The sequence below is a fragment of the Ursus arctos genome, unplaced genomic scaffold (assembly GCF_023065955.2).
Source record: "Ursus arctos isolate Adak ecotype North America unplaced genomic scaffold, UrsArc2.0 scaffold_22, whole genome shotgun sequence".
Lineage (NCBI taxonomy): Eukaryota > Metazoa > Chordata > Mammalia > Carnivora > Ursidae > Ursus > Ursus arctos.
In genome coordinates this window covers 23,000,212-23,016,911 of record NW_026622897.1, presented here as the reverse complement: position 1 = coordinate 23,016,911, position 16,700 = coordinate 23,000,212, and the positions used below count along the sequence as shown (strand labels likewise).

The window sequence follows — 16,700 nt, the reverse complement described above, 5'->3', positions numbered from 1 at the left end:
GAATCGATCAATTACCTATAAAGGCTTGAATATTGTTTCTCTGTTGTGCCAAAGCTTAGTTTCTTATGACTTCTATCAACGAGGCCTAGATGGATGTTTTTGGAATGAAACACTTCATCGTCTCCATTACAGTCCTTGACATATTTAAAAATAACTGTAGAGATCATCATAATAGTGGCCTCACAGATTCTCTGAGCTGGGTGGAACCTTAGCTGTCTGGTGCAATGCAAGAAACTTCTCTACAGCATCCCCGCTGGCTCGTTCTACAGCTCTATTTCAACTTACCCAGTGCTTTTCCAGGCACTCATTTCTTTTTTGAATGGCTCCAAATGTTCAAAAGCTCTCTAAATGTTCAAAAGCACTTCATCATTTTGATCTGAAATATGCTTCCCTTAATGTTTATCTACTGATTCAAGTTCTATGACACTTGTCTATTATGAAGCAATTTCAATTCTAACAATGAAATATTATAACAGACTGCTGCAATGAGACAAGGGAGGATTCATCGGAGCTATCATAAACAAAATCTCTAATCCCTTTCATATGCAAAGCATTTGACTTTCAAAGCATTTTCTGTCTCTATTATCTCATTTTATTTTTCAACATCTCAATGAGAAAGGACCTGCTAGGAGCCTAGGCAGCAGTAGGGAGTGGTGCCTCGTTGCATGAATATTATTGCTGTGTTTAGTAACACTGACAAGAATGGGAGAGAAATAATCAAGAAGGAAATGTCTCTGAAGATGCTCAGTGATCTGATGCCATCATCCTTAGGAATCCTGCTTGCTGATATGTGGGAATATCAGCACCTCCTGAGATAATGAAATGCGCCAGGACTATTCCTCACTCCCCTCCTATTTCACACCAGAATCACAAGTCTCTGGGGTCAATGGAATTCAGGATAAAAGCAAAACATCAGAGGCTTCTTCACATCTTCTCGACGGATGTGCTACAGAAAACTCGCTGGTGAGATGTTGGCTCTTCTGGAGATACCCAACTTGACAGACTCCAGAAATATACAGAGATAATATTCAGATCTGTACTTAATCTCTTGATCTTTGTGTGTCTTGGGCCAGTTACATGGATAGTGTTTGCTGAGACCCGAAGGGGGAGGGCCGGGGGAAGAGGACACCCTTCCTTTCAGGCAGTGGGCATGAAAAATACCTCGTGAACCCAGTGGTATAGGATCGCACGCAGAAGTTTCAGGAAATCTGACAAATCTTTCTCTGAACTACTGTACCAGACCTCAGGAATTCCTTTAGATTCCAACTCATGGGCAAATTGAATTCCCCATCCATTTTCATAAGTTACAGTGGAAAAACATTGTCTCTTCCTAGCTTCTCTTTGATGTGGAACACAAAATCCTTACTGGCCCCTGTAAAAGCAAGACAGATTAACATTTCTGTTCTTGTTCCAAAGAAAATGAATGTGCCTTTTATATTTTCTTATAGTCTGGCTGGAGACTTCAAGAAGGCAGAGACTTACTTGAAGCTCTAGGACTTGATTTTCGACCTCAGGGGCATGGAGTTCCAAGGAGCCTGGTGGCAGGAGTACTTGTAGAAGTACCTGTCTGGGACTCGAAACAGACCTTGCACTTCACAGCAGGAGAGTGGTGCCAAGTTTGCAGAAGCGTGGAAGAAGAATCCAGCCACCCATCTTCTGATGGGCAGATCAAAGGCATCACATTTCATTGTTTCAGAAGAACGGAAATGGAAAAATGAAAGGAAAACAAATCAAAGGATGAAGGAAAAGGGGAAATCCCTCTCATATGGAGTAGACACAGTAGGCAAAGTAGAATAGCTAAGAAACTATGCATTATATAATCTTTGTACCAGAAGTCCTTCTCTTGGACTTTCTAGAAAGTAACTAGATAATCTTCTACTTCATAGATGAGAAAACCAATGCCCAGAGACCCTGCCCCCAAACATAACAGCCAGTTAGTAGAACTAGGAATTGAATCCAGGTCTCGTGATTCTTTCATTACTGGTAGAGTATAAAATAAAGTCTCAGTCCTGTGGTAAATTTCTAGACTTTTTAGGAATACATACAAGCATCTTAGGAAGTATTAACAATGCTGTTGAAGGCAACCATTTAATGGCATTAAAAAGAAGTTAAGATTTATAACTAAGAAAAAATAGATTAAAATATCATGTGTAATATGATCTATTTTATTTTATATAAATTAAAAATACTTATCTATGAAGAAAAACTAGAAAAAAATTGTCCTTATGAAATGTTATCATTGGCTACCTCTGAATGGAGAACTAGAGATGAATTTAATCTTGTTTTTACTTTTTCCTATTTCCCAAATTTTAAACAGTAAACAAGTATTACTTTTGGATTAAAAAAGGTAATTACTGGGGGACCTGGGTGGCTCGGTCGGTTAATAATCTGACTCCTGATTTTGGCTCAGGTCATGATCTCAGGGTCATGGTCTCAAGGTCATGAGATGAACCCTGCATCAGGCTGCTCGTTCAGTGCAGAGTCTGCTTGAGATTTTCTCTCTTTCACTGTCTCTGACCCTCCCCCTGCTCTCTCTCTCTTTCAAAATAAATAAATAAATAATAAATAAATAAAATATTTAAAAAATAAATAGAAAAATTATAAAGGTAATTATTTGGAGAAAGAGAGAGAGAAGGCAGAATTGTTCTTGGATTCAAGATTAAAGTTCTTGAATTTCAATCTTGGGAAGTGATTTAAGAGGAAGAGCATGATTTCAATATAAATTCTTCACTCCAAGCTTCCTTGAATTTTGGTAATCTTTAGAGCTGACCTCTACAATCTGGACAAGTACCAGCCCTTCTGTACTTCTGACTCATCAGAGGATTTTTGCCTTACGCTAAGCAAGGAACAATAATACTTTTTTTCACTTTTGCTCTTTTTGGGGTTTTTTGGCCCTTTTAGAGGTATCTATTATCCAAACACCCAGAATTTCTAAAAACCCATGTTCAAAGTGTCACCAACACTTTGGTGCTGGACTGAATTATTTTGTGCTTTGGCCAGGGATGGGCTATGATGCAAGTTGCAAGAGGCAGCAGCCGTAATTAGGAGTTCAATTTATTGGATTATGAGCCAGATTCTCTCTGGTCACAAGCTTCTTCCTGGGAGCAAGGTCAGCATCGTTGGCTATCCCAGATGTTTTCTGGTTGGTGCAAAGTTTGAGTTCAAGCTTATGCGATTTCCTTAGCTGCCCCTTTAAAAGAAAGAAAAGAAAGAAAGAAAGAAAGAAAGAAAGAAAGAAAGAAAGAAAGAAAGAGAGAAAGAAAGAAAATGGTGTTGTAGATAACGGATTTGTATGCAAAAAGGGAAGTTAAAAACTGGATTGTACAGCCACAGTGTTTCCTTCCATACTTTATGCTCGCCCCATTCTGAATCTGTCCCGGGATCCCTCTTCTATACACCTAAACACTGTGAAGACTTTTCTGTGACCAACAGCCATTGATAAGAATGAGTAACGTTTTTCAGGTTTTTTCTTCAGACCTGAAACTCTTGGCAAACAAACGAGGAGGGAAACAAAACCCAAAAGTCTAGATTCAGTCCAGCAATCACAAGTCAATTGCTTCTATTTTTCTTATCCTTAAGGAAAAATAAGATGAAGGATGTACTGATGCCACTACCCAAATAGTAAAGGAAAAACACTCCAGATGTGGGCTGAATTACCCAGATAACAGACAAAAAGAAATCTGGTGTGAAATGGTGACTCATTCTGCCTGTTTACACAGCCTGAATTTTCTGGTTAATTGTCAGTTCTTCACTTCACTTTGTGCTATGTAAAAGATAAATTATTCCCTGACAGGTTTATTTTTATGTTGATTGGGAAAAAGTTCATGCTGAAACAGTTGTGTGATGTGTTTTCTGGGGACAGAGTTGGGTGCTGGAATTTGGTGAAGTGTGTGACAATAGCAGGAACAATGAAAGGAGGATTAAAGATCAAAGACCCAAAGATAAGAAATTATAGCCAAATTAGAGAGTGTACAGATGACATTCAAATATCCATCCATCCATCCATCCATCCATCCATCCATCCATCCATCCACTTATTCATCCATCCATCAAATATTTAGACAGCCTTTACTTTAGGTCTTAGGTATAATGATAAGAGCTACAGGAACAATGGTAAACAAGACTGATCCATTTCTTCCCCATCCCCTCCACTCGTGATTTTACAATAAACAAAGGAGATGGACATTACACAAGTAATTACAACATCATTTTTGCTACAAAAGAGAAAGTAGTATGCCATTAAAACATGTAATGAGAAGACAATATAGTGAGAAGGGGAGGGGATGATCAGAGAAAGCCTCCTCACAGAGGTGGAATTCAGGTTGAAACCAGGCATATGTGAAGGGCCGAGACATACAGATCACCTTGAGTTTGTCTCCCTGGTCCCCGAGTTCAGGAATCATCTTGGCTATGTTAAGGAAGAAAGGGAAGTATCGAGGATAAAGATGTCAACAGCAAACCTGTCAGTTGATAGAAATGGTGTTCCAAAAAACACAAAAATAAACCAATCTCCTTCTAACCCTTCATCAGCACCAGGTCAAAATAAGAGAGCCCATTAATAACCGATGAATGTAGCTTTCTAGAAATCTCTCAACACGTTTATGGCTGTAGCTGACTGCAGTTAATTGGACTTCTGCTCCTAAGCACGTTTTGAAACAGCAAATCCATGGTGATGTTTTGGTGGTACATTGGCTTGGTCTTTCCTCTCCCTGGTTTACTGGGGACTGAGCTATCAACTGAGTCCCCAGGCATCTGACGTGAAAACGGGAGACTAACTCCATCAACAGTTCAATTAATCTGAATTTTGCTCCTATAGTTCTAGTTACCCTGACTTCAAACATAGACTCACCCAGGAAGCTCAAAATGCAGCCGACAATGGTTCCTACAAATAGGCTAACCGTTTAGCTTTGAAGAGATGTCACAAATTTATTTATTAGCTTTCTTAACTAAAAGATGGATCCCCTTGATTTTTTTACTTACTTGAAAGGTGATGAGATGGCAGAACCCCTAAAGATTCTTCCCAGCTCACAAGCTCATGCTGCTGGAATTGTTGTCACGATGGTGCTGTTCTGGGAAGCGTATCTTGTCTGAGCAGATGCTAGTGATTCGGTCTGGGCAGGGAGATGTCCAGGCACAGAGAAGTGCACAGTTGGAGCAAAGGCAGCCAATCCCGAACACCTGGAGAAAGCAGAGCTCAGACTGCCCCCCCCCCCCCCGCCCCGAAGCTCTGACAGCCTCCCATGAAGGAGAGGGAGTTTAGGACCATTCTATCCAGTACAAATCAGGAAATACATTAATGGTCTCAACGTCCATCCATTGAAAGCAAAGGTTTGCCCTCTACATGGGGACTAGAAAACCTGCTTGGGGAAATTCAAAAGGTTGACCCTGTTGTCGTCTTGGGAAGGAGGGCCTGACCCCAAGACTGGGCTCAATCTGTAATCAGTGGACTATTTCTAAAGGGAAAATTAACTCAGGCAACATTGCTTGGTGTGAGTCACCAAGACGAAGCTGCTGTGGCTGGCCTTCTACAAACCCAGCAGGACCCTCTTTGTCAGCAAGCTTGTCCTAATTGCATTATTGAGGGCTGCGTCAGGCTCTCCTGTCCTACGCAACAGACCAGCACTCCAGCCACGAGGAAGGAGCAGCCCCTGCATTCTCAAGATTCATGGAGCATGGTGGCCAGGAAATGCAAGCCTGCACTGCCATCGATAACAGTGGCCCGTATTCATCAAGTGCAAACTCAATGAATTAAATACTTAGCACTCAGTGCCTCTTTAATTCTCCCAATAATCCCTGAGGTGTATGTATCCTTATCCTCATTTTCCATAGGAGGAACTAAAGGTCAGAAAGCTTCAAATGCCCAAGGTAACATAATTAGAAGCAGGGCTAGGATTTAAGTTGGGAGAGTTTAATCTCAAGTCTAGAACACCGTGCTCCGCTGTAATCGGGATCGGGCCAATAAAATCAATACCTGAAAAGAAAATTTTGCTTTATTTCTTAATGCATATGGAAACACAACTTGGCACGAAAAGCAGAAAAACACAAACAGGTAACAAGAATAAAGCAAACAATGCCATGCCACCAGAAATGACGTAGGTGATTAGTGCTTTCAGATTTCAAACAGACGGTGTCATGCTGTACGTACTATATTTTGACCTGTCAAGCCATGACCTGTTAGACCATGACATCCATATTCACGTGCAATGTGATGGAGGATTCGCTTGCTTGCTGAAGTGAACAGGGTAGCTCCCCCGAGCAGTGAGCAACATGGAAACACAAATCTCAGAACACTGCGTATAACATAATCCCTTGAGAAAGGTGTAGGAACAAGTGGGGCGGGGGGGGCTGCATATCAAATGCTAAACAATAGTTACCTTTTTGGGGTGAGATGGGGTGGAAGGGAGCAGGGGTGGTGGTTTTTAGTTGTTATCCATAGTCTTCTGTATTGTTTGAATATACTACATCCCCGTATTAATTTTATAATTAAAAATTGCGATTTAAAACTAACCATGTTGAAGTCGATTGACGGAAAAAGCAAAGGTATTTCAAGGGAGGAGGGAACAGGGGGCACAGTGACAAAAGAACAGAAAAAGGAATAGAGTCAAAAAGGAGGCGATTGGAGACGGGTTTCTGTGGGCTACAATATACCCCCACCCCCCAGCAACAGCTCTGCTCTGTCGGAACTTCTTGTATTTGTGGAATTCAAAGGATGTTCCGCGAATCCAAGCGAACCAGGATGGAGAAGTATCTTTCACAAGCCTGATCTGAGCTCCTTTGCAGGGTGTCCATCTGGGGCCCTCTCCCTGGCCCCTTTCACGTTGGAGAGAGGAGGGAAACAACAAGAAGCTGGTTCGAGCAGCCATGGGGTCCTGAGAGGACGATGCCAAGAACTCCCGGTTCTCCATCGGCTCGCTGGCACCGAGAGCGACCCGCACCTGGGCGCCAGATGTGTGCACACACGTACGTGTGCCACTGCTGATCCATCTGTGGCTCAAGATGCAGGCTTGGCTTTTGCTCACGGAAAGGAGATAGATTCATTACAAAGCACAGGATAAGAAGTTCCAGAGCTGTAGTGTGAACAGATGAAGGTTCTCTGTTCCTTGCTCTCCTTTCATCTTATCTTTTGGGGCCTCTCCGATATTTGGTGACAACTGCACTTGTAACGGTATCTGGATTTTACCTCCGCTCCGTTTCGATAATTTGTTTAGATGCTGCTTTCCTGCATATACGGAGTCTTCTGAAACATCAGAGGTTTTTTCAGTGAGATGGAAGGAGAAAAGAGATAGTATGTACAAGGCAAGAAATGATGATTTTGCTTTGTTTCTCATTAAATTGCATGCCACTGTTGAGTTCAAACTTGTTTTGTGTGCAGAGAGGGGTTTAAAATATGGATTGCTGGGGCGCCTGGGGGGTGTGGTCAGTTAAGCGTTTGACTCGTAGTGTCGGCTCAGGTCCTGATCTCAGGGTGCCAAGATCTAGCCCCATGTGGGGCTCTGCACTCAGCGGGGAGTCTGCTTCTCACCCTCTCTCTCTTTCTCTCTCTCTCTCTCTGTCTCCCGTTGCCCCTCACCACCCATGGAAGTGTTGAGCACTCTTGCAAGGCTAAGATTCTGGGAATTCATCTTCTCCATTTTTCCTCTTAGGAAATACTAACTTGCAATGTCATTTGTTATGCTGAGAAAAGGCAAAAGATTTCTTCACAGTAAGAGCAGCAAATCGCTTGGTGGTAATTATTCTAGAAAGTCATTCAGGCTCTATTCCAAATGTGTCTTAACTATATTGTAACTACCATCCTTCAGGCTGGGCTATGGAGATATTCAGAGAAGCACACAATTCTTTCAACTGAACTCTTTCACATGGGAGCCCAAAGATATATATGTCCTCCAGGTTACTGGGGTTTTACTTTTTTTTTTCTCGAGCATCTTAAAATATATCATCATCTTCCCTGAGGTCCTTCTCCATTGAATTTGGTATCAAAGAGCATGGAAAAGAAAACCAGCTTTGCCTTTTGCAGTTAACTATACTTGATCATCCTGTGATGCAGTAATCTCAACAACCTCATGAAATTGGGCTGGTAATTTTTCTTTTTTAAGATTTTATTTATTTGACAGAGAGACAGCCAGCGAGAGAGGGAACACAAGCAGGGGGAGTGGGAGAGGGAGAAGCAGGCTCCCAGTAGGGAGCCCGATGCGGGGCTCGATCCCAGGACTCTGGGATCACACCCTGAGCCAAAGGCAGACGCTTAAGGACTGAGCCACCCAGGCGCCCCTGGGCTGGTATATTAATCCCTCTCTAACAGATGACTTGACTGAGGGGCTCTGTGTAGGGGAGGGAGGGCCCTCGCTGCCATGAGAGCATACCCTCTTCCTTTGAAGGGTCATATCCTTTGCCGCATACCCTCCACGTGGATCAGAAACCATTCCTTGTGTGAATGGCCTACTTGATCCTGGTGTTTTACATTTTTTTCTTCAGGACAGGGTTTGTTGTTGTTGTTGTTGTTATAGTTTTTAAACTTTAGTACGGGGGCGCCGGGGTGGCTCAGTTGGTGAAACGTCTGCCTTCGACTCGGGTCATGATCTCAGGGTCGTGGGATCTAGCCTCAAGTCCGGCTCCCTGCTCATTGGGGTGTCTGCTTCTCCCTCTGCCTCTGCTGCTTCCCCTGCTTGTGCTCTTTCTCTCTCTCAAATAAATGAAATCTTAAAAAAAATAAACTTTACTACAATATACATAACATAAAATTTACCATTTTAACCATTTTTTAAAAGAGATTTTATTTTTAAGTGATCTCTACACCCAATGTGGAACTGGAGCTTACGACCCCGAGATCAAGAGTCACATGCTTTACCGACTGAGCCAGCCAGGTGCTCCCACCCTTTCAACCATTCAGTGGCATTAAGTAATCACCACTGCCATGCATATCCAGAACTTTTCATCATCTTAAGCTGAAACACTGTCCCCATTGAACACTAACTCTCCATTTCCCACACCCCTCCAACCCCGCTCACCTCATTCTACTTTCTATCTCTACGAATTTGATTATTTTAGGTATCTCAGAGAAGTAGAATCATACACAATTTGTCTTTTGGGGTCTGGCTTCTTTTGTCTAACATACTATCCTTAAGGTTTATCCATGTTGTAGTATGTGTCAGAATCGCATTTTTCTTTTTTTATTTTATTTATTTATTTATTTATTTTTATTTATTTATTTATTTATTTATTTTTTCTTTTTTAAATGATTTTTTATTATATTATGTTAGTCACCATACAGTACCTCCCCGGTTTCCGATGTAAAGCTCGATGATTCATTGATTGCGTATAACACCCAGTGCCCCATGCAATACGTGCCCTTCTTACTACCCATCACCTGTCTATCCCATTCCCCTACCCCCCTCCCCTCTGAGGCCCTCCGTTTGTTTCTCATAGTCCATAGTCTCTCATGTTTCATTCCCCCTTCTGATTACCCCCCCTTTCTTTATCCCTTTCTTCCCCTACCGATCATCCTAGTTCTTATGTTCCATAGATGAGAAGAAATCATATGATAGTTGTCTTTCTCTGCTTGACTTATTTCACTTAGCATTATCTCCTCCAGTGCATAATAATAATTTTTTTTATTGAATTATGTTAGTCACCATACAGTACATCCTGGTTTCTGATGTAAAGTTCGATGATTCATTAGTTGCAGAATCACATTTTTCTAAGGCTGAATAATATTCCATTGTTCGTATCTACCACATTGTGTTGATACATTCGTGTCTTGATGGACATGTGCGTGGTTTCCACATTTTGGCTACTGTCAATAATGCGACAGTGAACGTTGGTGTACAGATATCTGCTGGAGTCCTGCTTTCCTTTCTTTGGGCTATACACCTAGAAGTGAATTCTGAATCCTATGACGATCCTATGTTTAATTTTAGGAGGACCACCATATTGTTTTCCATAGTGGCTACACCAGTTTTATGTTCTCACCAGGATTTGTGGAAGGGTTCCAATGTCTCCACATCCTGACCAAGGCTTGTTCTTTTCTAGAACTGTTTTGGTTTGTTTTTTTTGGAGAACAGCCATCCTAATAGGTGTGAAATGGTATCTCATTGTGATTTTGATTCACATTTCCCTGATGAGGAGTGAGGTTGACCATCTCTTCATGTGCCTATTGGTCATTTGTATATCTTTGCTGAAAGGTCTATTCAAATCCTTTACCCATTCTGGAATGGGGTTATTTGTAATGAGGTTACTTTGTAATGGAGTTATTTGTTTTGTTTGGAGTTCTTAGGTATTCTGAATATTAATTCCTTATCAGGGATTTGCAAATATTTTCTTCCATTCTGTGGGTTGCATTTTCACTTTCTTTTTTTTTTTTAAAGATTTTATTTATTTATTTGACAGAGATAGAAACAGCCAGCGAGAGAGGGAACACAAGCAGGGGGAGTGGGAGAGGAAGAAGCAGGCTCATAGTGGAGGAACCTGATGTGGGGCTCGATCCCATAATGCCGGGATCACGCCCTGAGCCGAAGGCATACGCTTAACCGCTGTGCCACCCAGGCGCCCCTGCATTTTCACTTTTTTTTTTTAAAAGATTTTATTCATTTATTCGACAGAGAGAGAGACAGCCAGCGAGAGAGGGAACACAAGCAGAGGGAGTGGGAGAGGAAGAAGCAGGCTCATAGCAGAGGAGCCTGATGTGGGGCTCGATCCCAGAACGCCGGGATCACGCCCTGAGCCGAAGGCAGACGCTTAACCGCTGTGCCACCCAGGCACCCCTGCATTTTCACTTTGTTAATAGTGTCCTTCGATGCACAAAAGGTTTTAATTTTGGTGAATTCCAAACTTACCTATTTTTGCTTTTGTTGCCTGGGCTTTTGGTGTCCTATCCAATAAATCATTGCCAAATCCAATGTCATGAAGTTTCCCCCTATGTTTTTTTCTTAAGAATTTTACAGTTTCAGCTCTTATGTTTAGGTCTTTGATCCATTTTCAGTTAACTTTTGTATATGGCGTGAGATAAGGATCCAACTTTACTCATTTATTGCATGTGGATACCGATCTAATGCTGAATGAAATACTATTTTAAACAACACTTCCTGCTTTCTTGGGCATTCTCCAGGCAACTTACAACCGTGGTGACTTATTTGGCACCATTCAGATTTCTAGCTTATGCTCTTTCTTACCATGACAGGTAGTGGTAGACGATGGAGCTAAGGTTCTAAAGGGTTGCTGTCTGTATGAACTCTTATGTAGACAGCGTCCAACTCCAGAACCTCTTAATAATCACACTGTATATCCTTGGAGGACAAGAATCCAAGTCTTCTCTGCATTTTTTTCAAATCTCTTGCAAACATCGTGAATACAATTATAATTAGTTGCAATTGGTTTAATGGACCTGACCATGAGCTTTTTCAATAGCTTGCATCGCACTGAATTGCAAAGGTTGATTTATGTCTATCTTCCCATGACAGTGTAAATTTGTAATTTTCAGTGTCTAACACAGTGCCTGGCACTGCCATTTATTAAACAAAACTGCACCAATGGCACGATCTCTTCCTTTCTTCAAAGCCATATTAAAGTGCATAGGCAAAAGATGAGCAGTAAAATCTCATTTTAATTACAGCACCGTCTTAACTTCATTGCTAGCTTTATACAGTGAAGGATAATGATCATGCGGCTCTGAGTGACATTTATTAGATTTTCATAGACTTTTCAAGTTGAGCATTTGTGACTTCATTAGAAGGGGAAAGGAGCCAACCACAACAAATCCTAACTCCCATGTATTCCTCAAAAAAAAAAAAAAAAAAAAGAATCTTTTAGGATAAAAGTCTTAAATTCAGCAGCCAAATAATGACTTTTCAAAAAAATTCTCTAACAAAATGATGGTATTCATAGAAATGATATTACATGAATGTAACATTCTTACCGTGGTTCTGAATATGTGAATTAAAAAAATGCTGTATATTTTCACCTAAAACAAATGCCTGATTTTCACATGGCTCACATTTTCTCTAAATGGGAACTATATGAACATTTCTGTCTTTTAATTGCTGCGCCAGAATCAGGGCCACTAAACTAATCTATTTTAGACATCACCTAAGACCAGATTTATATGAATAGGGTATTTTTAACTTTACTTTTAAGAATCTCCAAAGCTCTATTTGGTCAGCTCCGTTCCATATAATTATTTTCTTCTCCTTCGGAAATCTCACATATCACATCAGGTTAACAGATAAATAAAAAGCCTGAGCAAGTGACTGGTTGGTAGATATCCTGCTTTCTGACAGCAGTTTGGGACCTGATTCTAGAGCAAGCTTTGCCTCTCCAGATCTCTGGCTTAGGTGAAATGGGACCCCATTGAATCCATGAATATTCACATATTCAGTAGAAAGTAAATCTAATGCCTGAGAAGAGGATGAGACATCTTATCCCACTGAGCTGGTTCCCTTTGGCTCATCTCCCTCCCCAATACTATCCATGGCTGAGTTATATTTGAAGGATAATTTGAAGGATAGAAAATAAGGTGTGATTTGGGGTTACCCCAGCCAGTAATAACATTTGCTTTTCCACCTAGACCAAAGAGCCTGTCCTAGTGGCTGTCTCCGTGGTGTCAGGGGCTACATGGCACACTGCCTTTTTTTCCCCCCAGCTTTCCTGGCCCTGACCACACCCCCCAATTTAAGGAGGCAGCTCTATTAGAAACATTATGGTCTTTGCATCCTCTCTAGCCGACGAGCGGAGGATTCCCGCAGGTAGTTGGAAAGAGACCACAGACATTGAGGGAAGCTCACTCAGGACCTTTTCTTCACCCAGGCTCTCCGGCAAAGTAGTAAGTGAAGTGTGAGTTTCTGCTGAAAACTTTGCTATTTTCCTTCCCCCCCACCCCGCTTTTTTTTTTTTTTTTTTGTTTCATTCTGGGGAATTAAACAGTAAATTGATGGGGACTTTCAGGATACAGGCGGGTTTTCTCTTTCTCTTTTCACATTTTTCTACATTTCCCATTCAATTACTTAATAACAATTTTCAAAAATACTTCTTAACATTCTTAAAATAGTCTGAAATCAAGAGTGTTTCACTCTTTTCCCTGCTTTATAAAAGCAAAATCACACACGTTTTCGAGACTCGCAGATTACTTGTCAGAAACTCTGAATTTTCCTCGCATATTGGAGCAGTTCCAAAGAAATAAAGCTGTAGTTAAACATAGAAATTCCTTTTTTTCTCTTTCACTCCTAGCAAGCCTATTGCTTTCCTTTTTTTTTTCTTTCTTTCTTTCTTTCTTTTTTTTTTTTTGCCTAGCAGCTTAATGAATTTTTATAGAGAGGAAATTGCTACAGGTTTGAATCTTGCAAGCCAAACTAGCCAGATTGCGTTGGGGTTTTTTGGTATTTTTTGGGTGCTTTTCCCGGTTTTGTGACTCTGAGTTCTCCAATAGTCTACCTGTTTGGGGGGCTGTAGCTGAGACAGGGAGAGTTTCAAAGTCAAGGGGGGTATTTCTTCTCCTCCGCACGGAGCTGGGCTTCCGCGGTGCTGGTACAGAAGGAGGGGGGTGTGGATGGCCATTTCCCTCCATTCGGTGATTTTATCCTGCAATGCCACTTCGTGGCTTCTCATCCGCTGTTAACAAGCCCCTGTGACCCCAGCTTTTCAAGTCACGTTATACGTGGACGAACTGTTCGACAAGATTCTGGGTTATTGAGATCAAGGCATTCATTTGTAGCTTTTCCTGACTGCCTTTTGGGTAGGTTTTTGTTTTTTTTTTTTAAACCATTTCCCCACTTCTTTCATACCATTGCTGGGCAACTGAAAAGACAGATATTGGCTAAACAACAGGAAAAACAGATTCTAAAATACTTCTGGCAGTTCATTTGATTTGTAAAATGACTGACCTTTTGACTCTTCATTGGTTGTGGCTCTGGATTGCGCCGTCTCCTTTTTATCTGAAGAGAAAACCCTTCGCTTCTGCAGGCAGGGGCGATGCGTGGAGGGTTTTCGGGGTGGCCACTGTTGCTGTTGAGATCCTTACTTACCTGTTGTTCCTGAATGGAGGGAAGGGACAGCTAATGAGTTAATGTCTGCAAAGTGCTTTGAAGATGAAAAGCCCTTTTCATGTGTTCAGTATTGTAGTTATTAATATTAATATTTGAAGGAGCATGCTGCTTCTAATTGTGAATCAACAACGTCTATCCTTGCCAACTCAGTAGTGAAAAAACAAACAGTCAAAGCAGCCTCACAGCCTCTTCCGTCCTCGTTCCGCTGCTGTGGAGGAGGGAGGCAGGAGTCTGATTACAGACAGGGCATCTTCGCCTTCCAGGCTCCTTACACCGACGTGCTGATGGGTAGAGGTGCCAAGAGGTCCAAGGGTAGAGCCTGGAAGAAGGTGGGTAAAAGGTGTCACCCTTCAACACCTGGTCATCGATGACCCTGGAGCACTGCTTGAGAAAGCATGGGCCTGGGCCAATTGCCTGCCTCAGATTATAATCAAGTTCAAAGGCGAGCAGGGTCAGAACTGGAGCCAGGGCTGGATTTGGCCATGGAGAAAGTGCATGTGCATTTGGGTCCCATTAGGCTTGGCTCGGTAACTGAGAACAGGTATTTAACCTGACTGTTCCTAAAATATGAATGATGATTTGTGCCCCACGTACTCCAGAAAGATAAGAGAATAGGAGTAAACCGCATAAAGAGTAAAAGTGCCAATCCTGTTGAGGGATGGTCTGAAGTCATATTGTAACAAATTGGGGCTGTGGGTACAGGTCCCTAGGGGAGGGTGAGGCGGAAGATGGACAAATGGTAGGGAAACAAATGATTAGCCCTGACGTTCCTCTCTTTGATTACACCCAGTGCCTCAGTGTATGACCCAGTTTCTCACCAATAATTCCCATTCTGCCGGACCTCCTGATTTTATTTATTGATGAACAGATCTGTTTTCCTCAGCATCTCTCCTTTTCTAATTACCCATTGAAAATTCCCATTTCTGCATCAAGCAGCAGAAGAAAGGGTTACATCCCAGAAGCTGGCACACCCCCCACCCCCTGCTTTCTTTCTTTCTATATGGAAATTAAAAAGTATTTAGTATTTGAGCAAACTAAATGTGGTATGCAGCAATTCAGTGCCATTGGAGGCAAATTTTGTGAGTATTCAGTCCTAGGAACTCAGATATGAAAACAACTCATTTTATGTTTCTTCGTCTCCCTTGTCCCTGCTCTACTGAAAATGTAGCTTTAGGGAGCTCCACCTTTTAATCTTGGTGATTCTCTGGGTATCACACCTGGTTGCCTCCACTTTACCCGCCGGAGGATAATAATTCCTGATATTTATCGAGCACTTAGAATGCTCTGGGGCCCTTGCTGAGGGCTTTGCACAGAATACTTCATTTAACCCACATCGAAGTATTTGAGGTAGACACTCTTGTTATTCCCATTTAACAGATGAAGACACTGAGGCTTGGTAATATGACCAATTTAGAGGCGGTACCTGATTAGAACCGAGGGGCTGTGAGTCCAGATCTTGGGGCTGGCATTGGATCTCAAAGGAAGCTTCGTAGCTTTCAGATACTTACATGAGTTTAGGCTGGATTCTTCTGTGTTGACTCATGATTTCTCTTATTTGGGAGAATACTGTGGAATAGGCCTCTTTTCCAAAGGGGGATCTGTGGATCAACTATTCATTGTCAGAGAGATACTGACTGTGTAGAAAGTTACAAGGTCTAGTTGACCAGATCAGCATCTCTCTCCTCCAGTGTCTCTTGTGGCAAATATCGATTGAATTTCTGTGCTGTCCCCAGCCTTGTGTTGGGTGATATGACAGATTCAGAAGGAATAATAATGGAAGTTCCATTTCTAAAATGAACATAATTTTATTTTAGAACGCAAGATCTTACTGAAAAGAGGTTGAAAATAAAAAACAACGTAAGTGCTCAGCTATGTGACACTGTCTACGCATTAAACGTTTTGGGACTTTAGATAGCAAGAAAACATGTCTAGAGCGGGGAGTGAAATCTATTTCTGATCAATTTTGTTTCTCACAGAAGAGGATAGATTTGCTATTCCAGTTATCCAAGGGCTGCTGCTGTCTCAAGAACTTAGAGGAGAAGGCTGGGATAGTACTTACTAGAACGAGAGTCAAGAAGCAACCTCTTAGGGAAGATATCAAGAAAATATTCTCAATGGGGGAAATAAAATCTAGAAATTTTCAAGCAATGTGGAAAAATAGAAACCCCCAGAATTTTAGCCTTTTTTGCATTTAAATTTTTTGAACTTAAGTCATCCCCGATGCATCAAAAGTCGCAAAACCACAAATCAGAGAGTTTCCAAAGGTTTTAGGTTGTTTAAAATTGTGAAAAATAGAATGCAGATTATTTTCCTTGATCATCTTTTGGTGCCCCCAGTGATCTTTAATCCAAAAGGCTTCCTGTCAATGGGGAGAGAACAGCGATGCCAGTTTCTTGGCATCATAGGCTAAAGAACTAACACCACAGGCTCTCAGGAAAGGCACGGATCCTTGTCAGATGGGGCCATCGTCGGGCACGTGGCTTGAGAGGCTCGGACAGGTCCTGAGCTGCACGTCCCCCTGGCCAGGCTTGTAGTGTGTAGCTAAGATGATAAACCTCCGCTCAGCCTGTGCCTCAGGTGTCTTCTTGCCTGGTCCTCAGTGGGCTCTGCCTCCTGGACGCCCGCCTTGTTGAAATCGCTCGTGAACTTAACCAGGTTTGCCCAGCCGCT

At 41.9% G+C, this 16,700-nt stretch overlaps 1 protein-coding gene across 4 annotated transcripts in view; it reads left to right on the top strand.

The window, feature by feature from the left end:
• The first annotated feature begins 12,673 nt into the window (after nt 1-12,673).
• ETS1 (ETS proto-oncogene 1, transcription factor) overlaps nt 12,674-16,700 on the top strand; it is a 128,707-nt gene continuing 124,680 nt past the window's right edge. For 3 of the 4 annotated variants that reach the window (XM_048217183.2, XM_026505419.4, XM_057316619.1), the window contains exon 1: nt 12,674-12,811. In XM_048217183.2, the coding sequence (XP_048073140.1) occupies nt 12,689-12,811 (123 nt within the window). In that variant the 5' untranslated portion in view covers nt 12,674-12,688. Of the gene's footprint in view, nt 12,823-16,700 lie in introns of all 4 variants that reach the window. The other variant, XM_057316620.1, reaches the window with a different exon arrangement.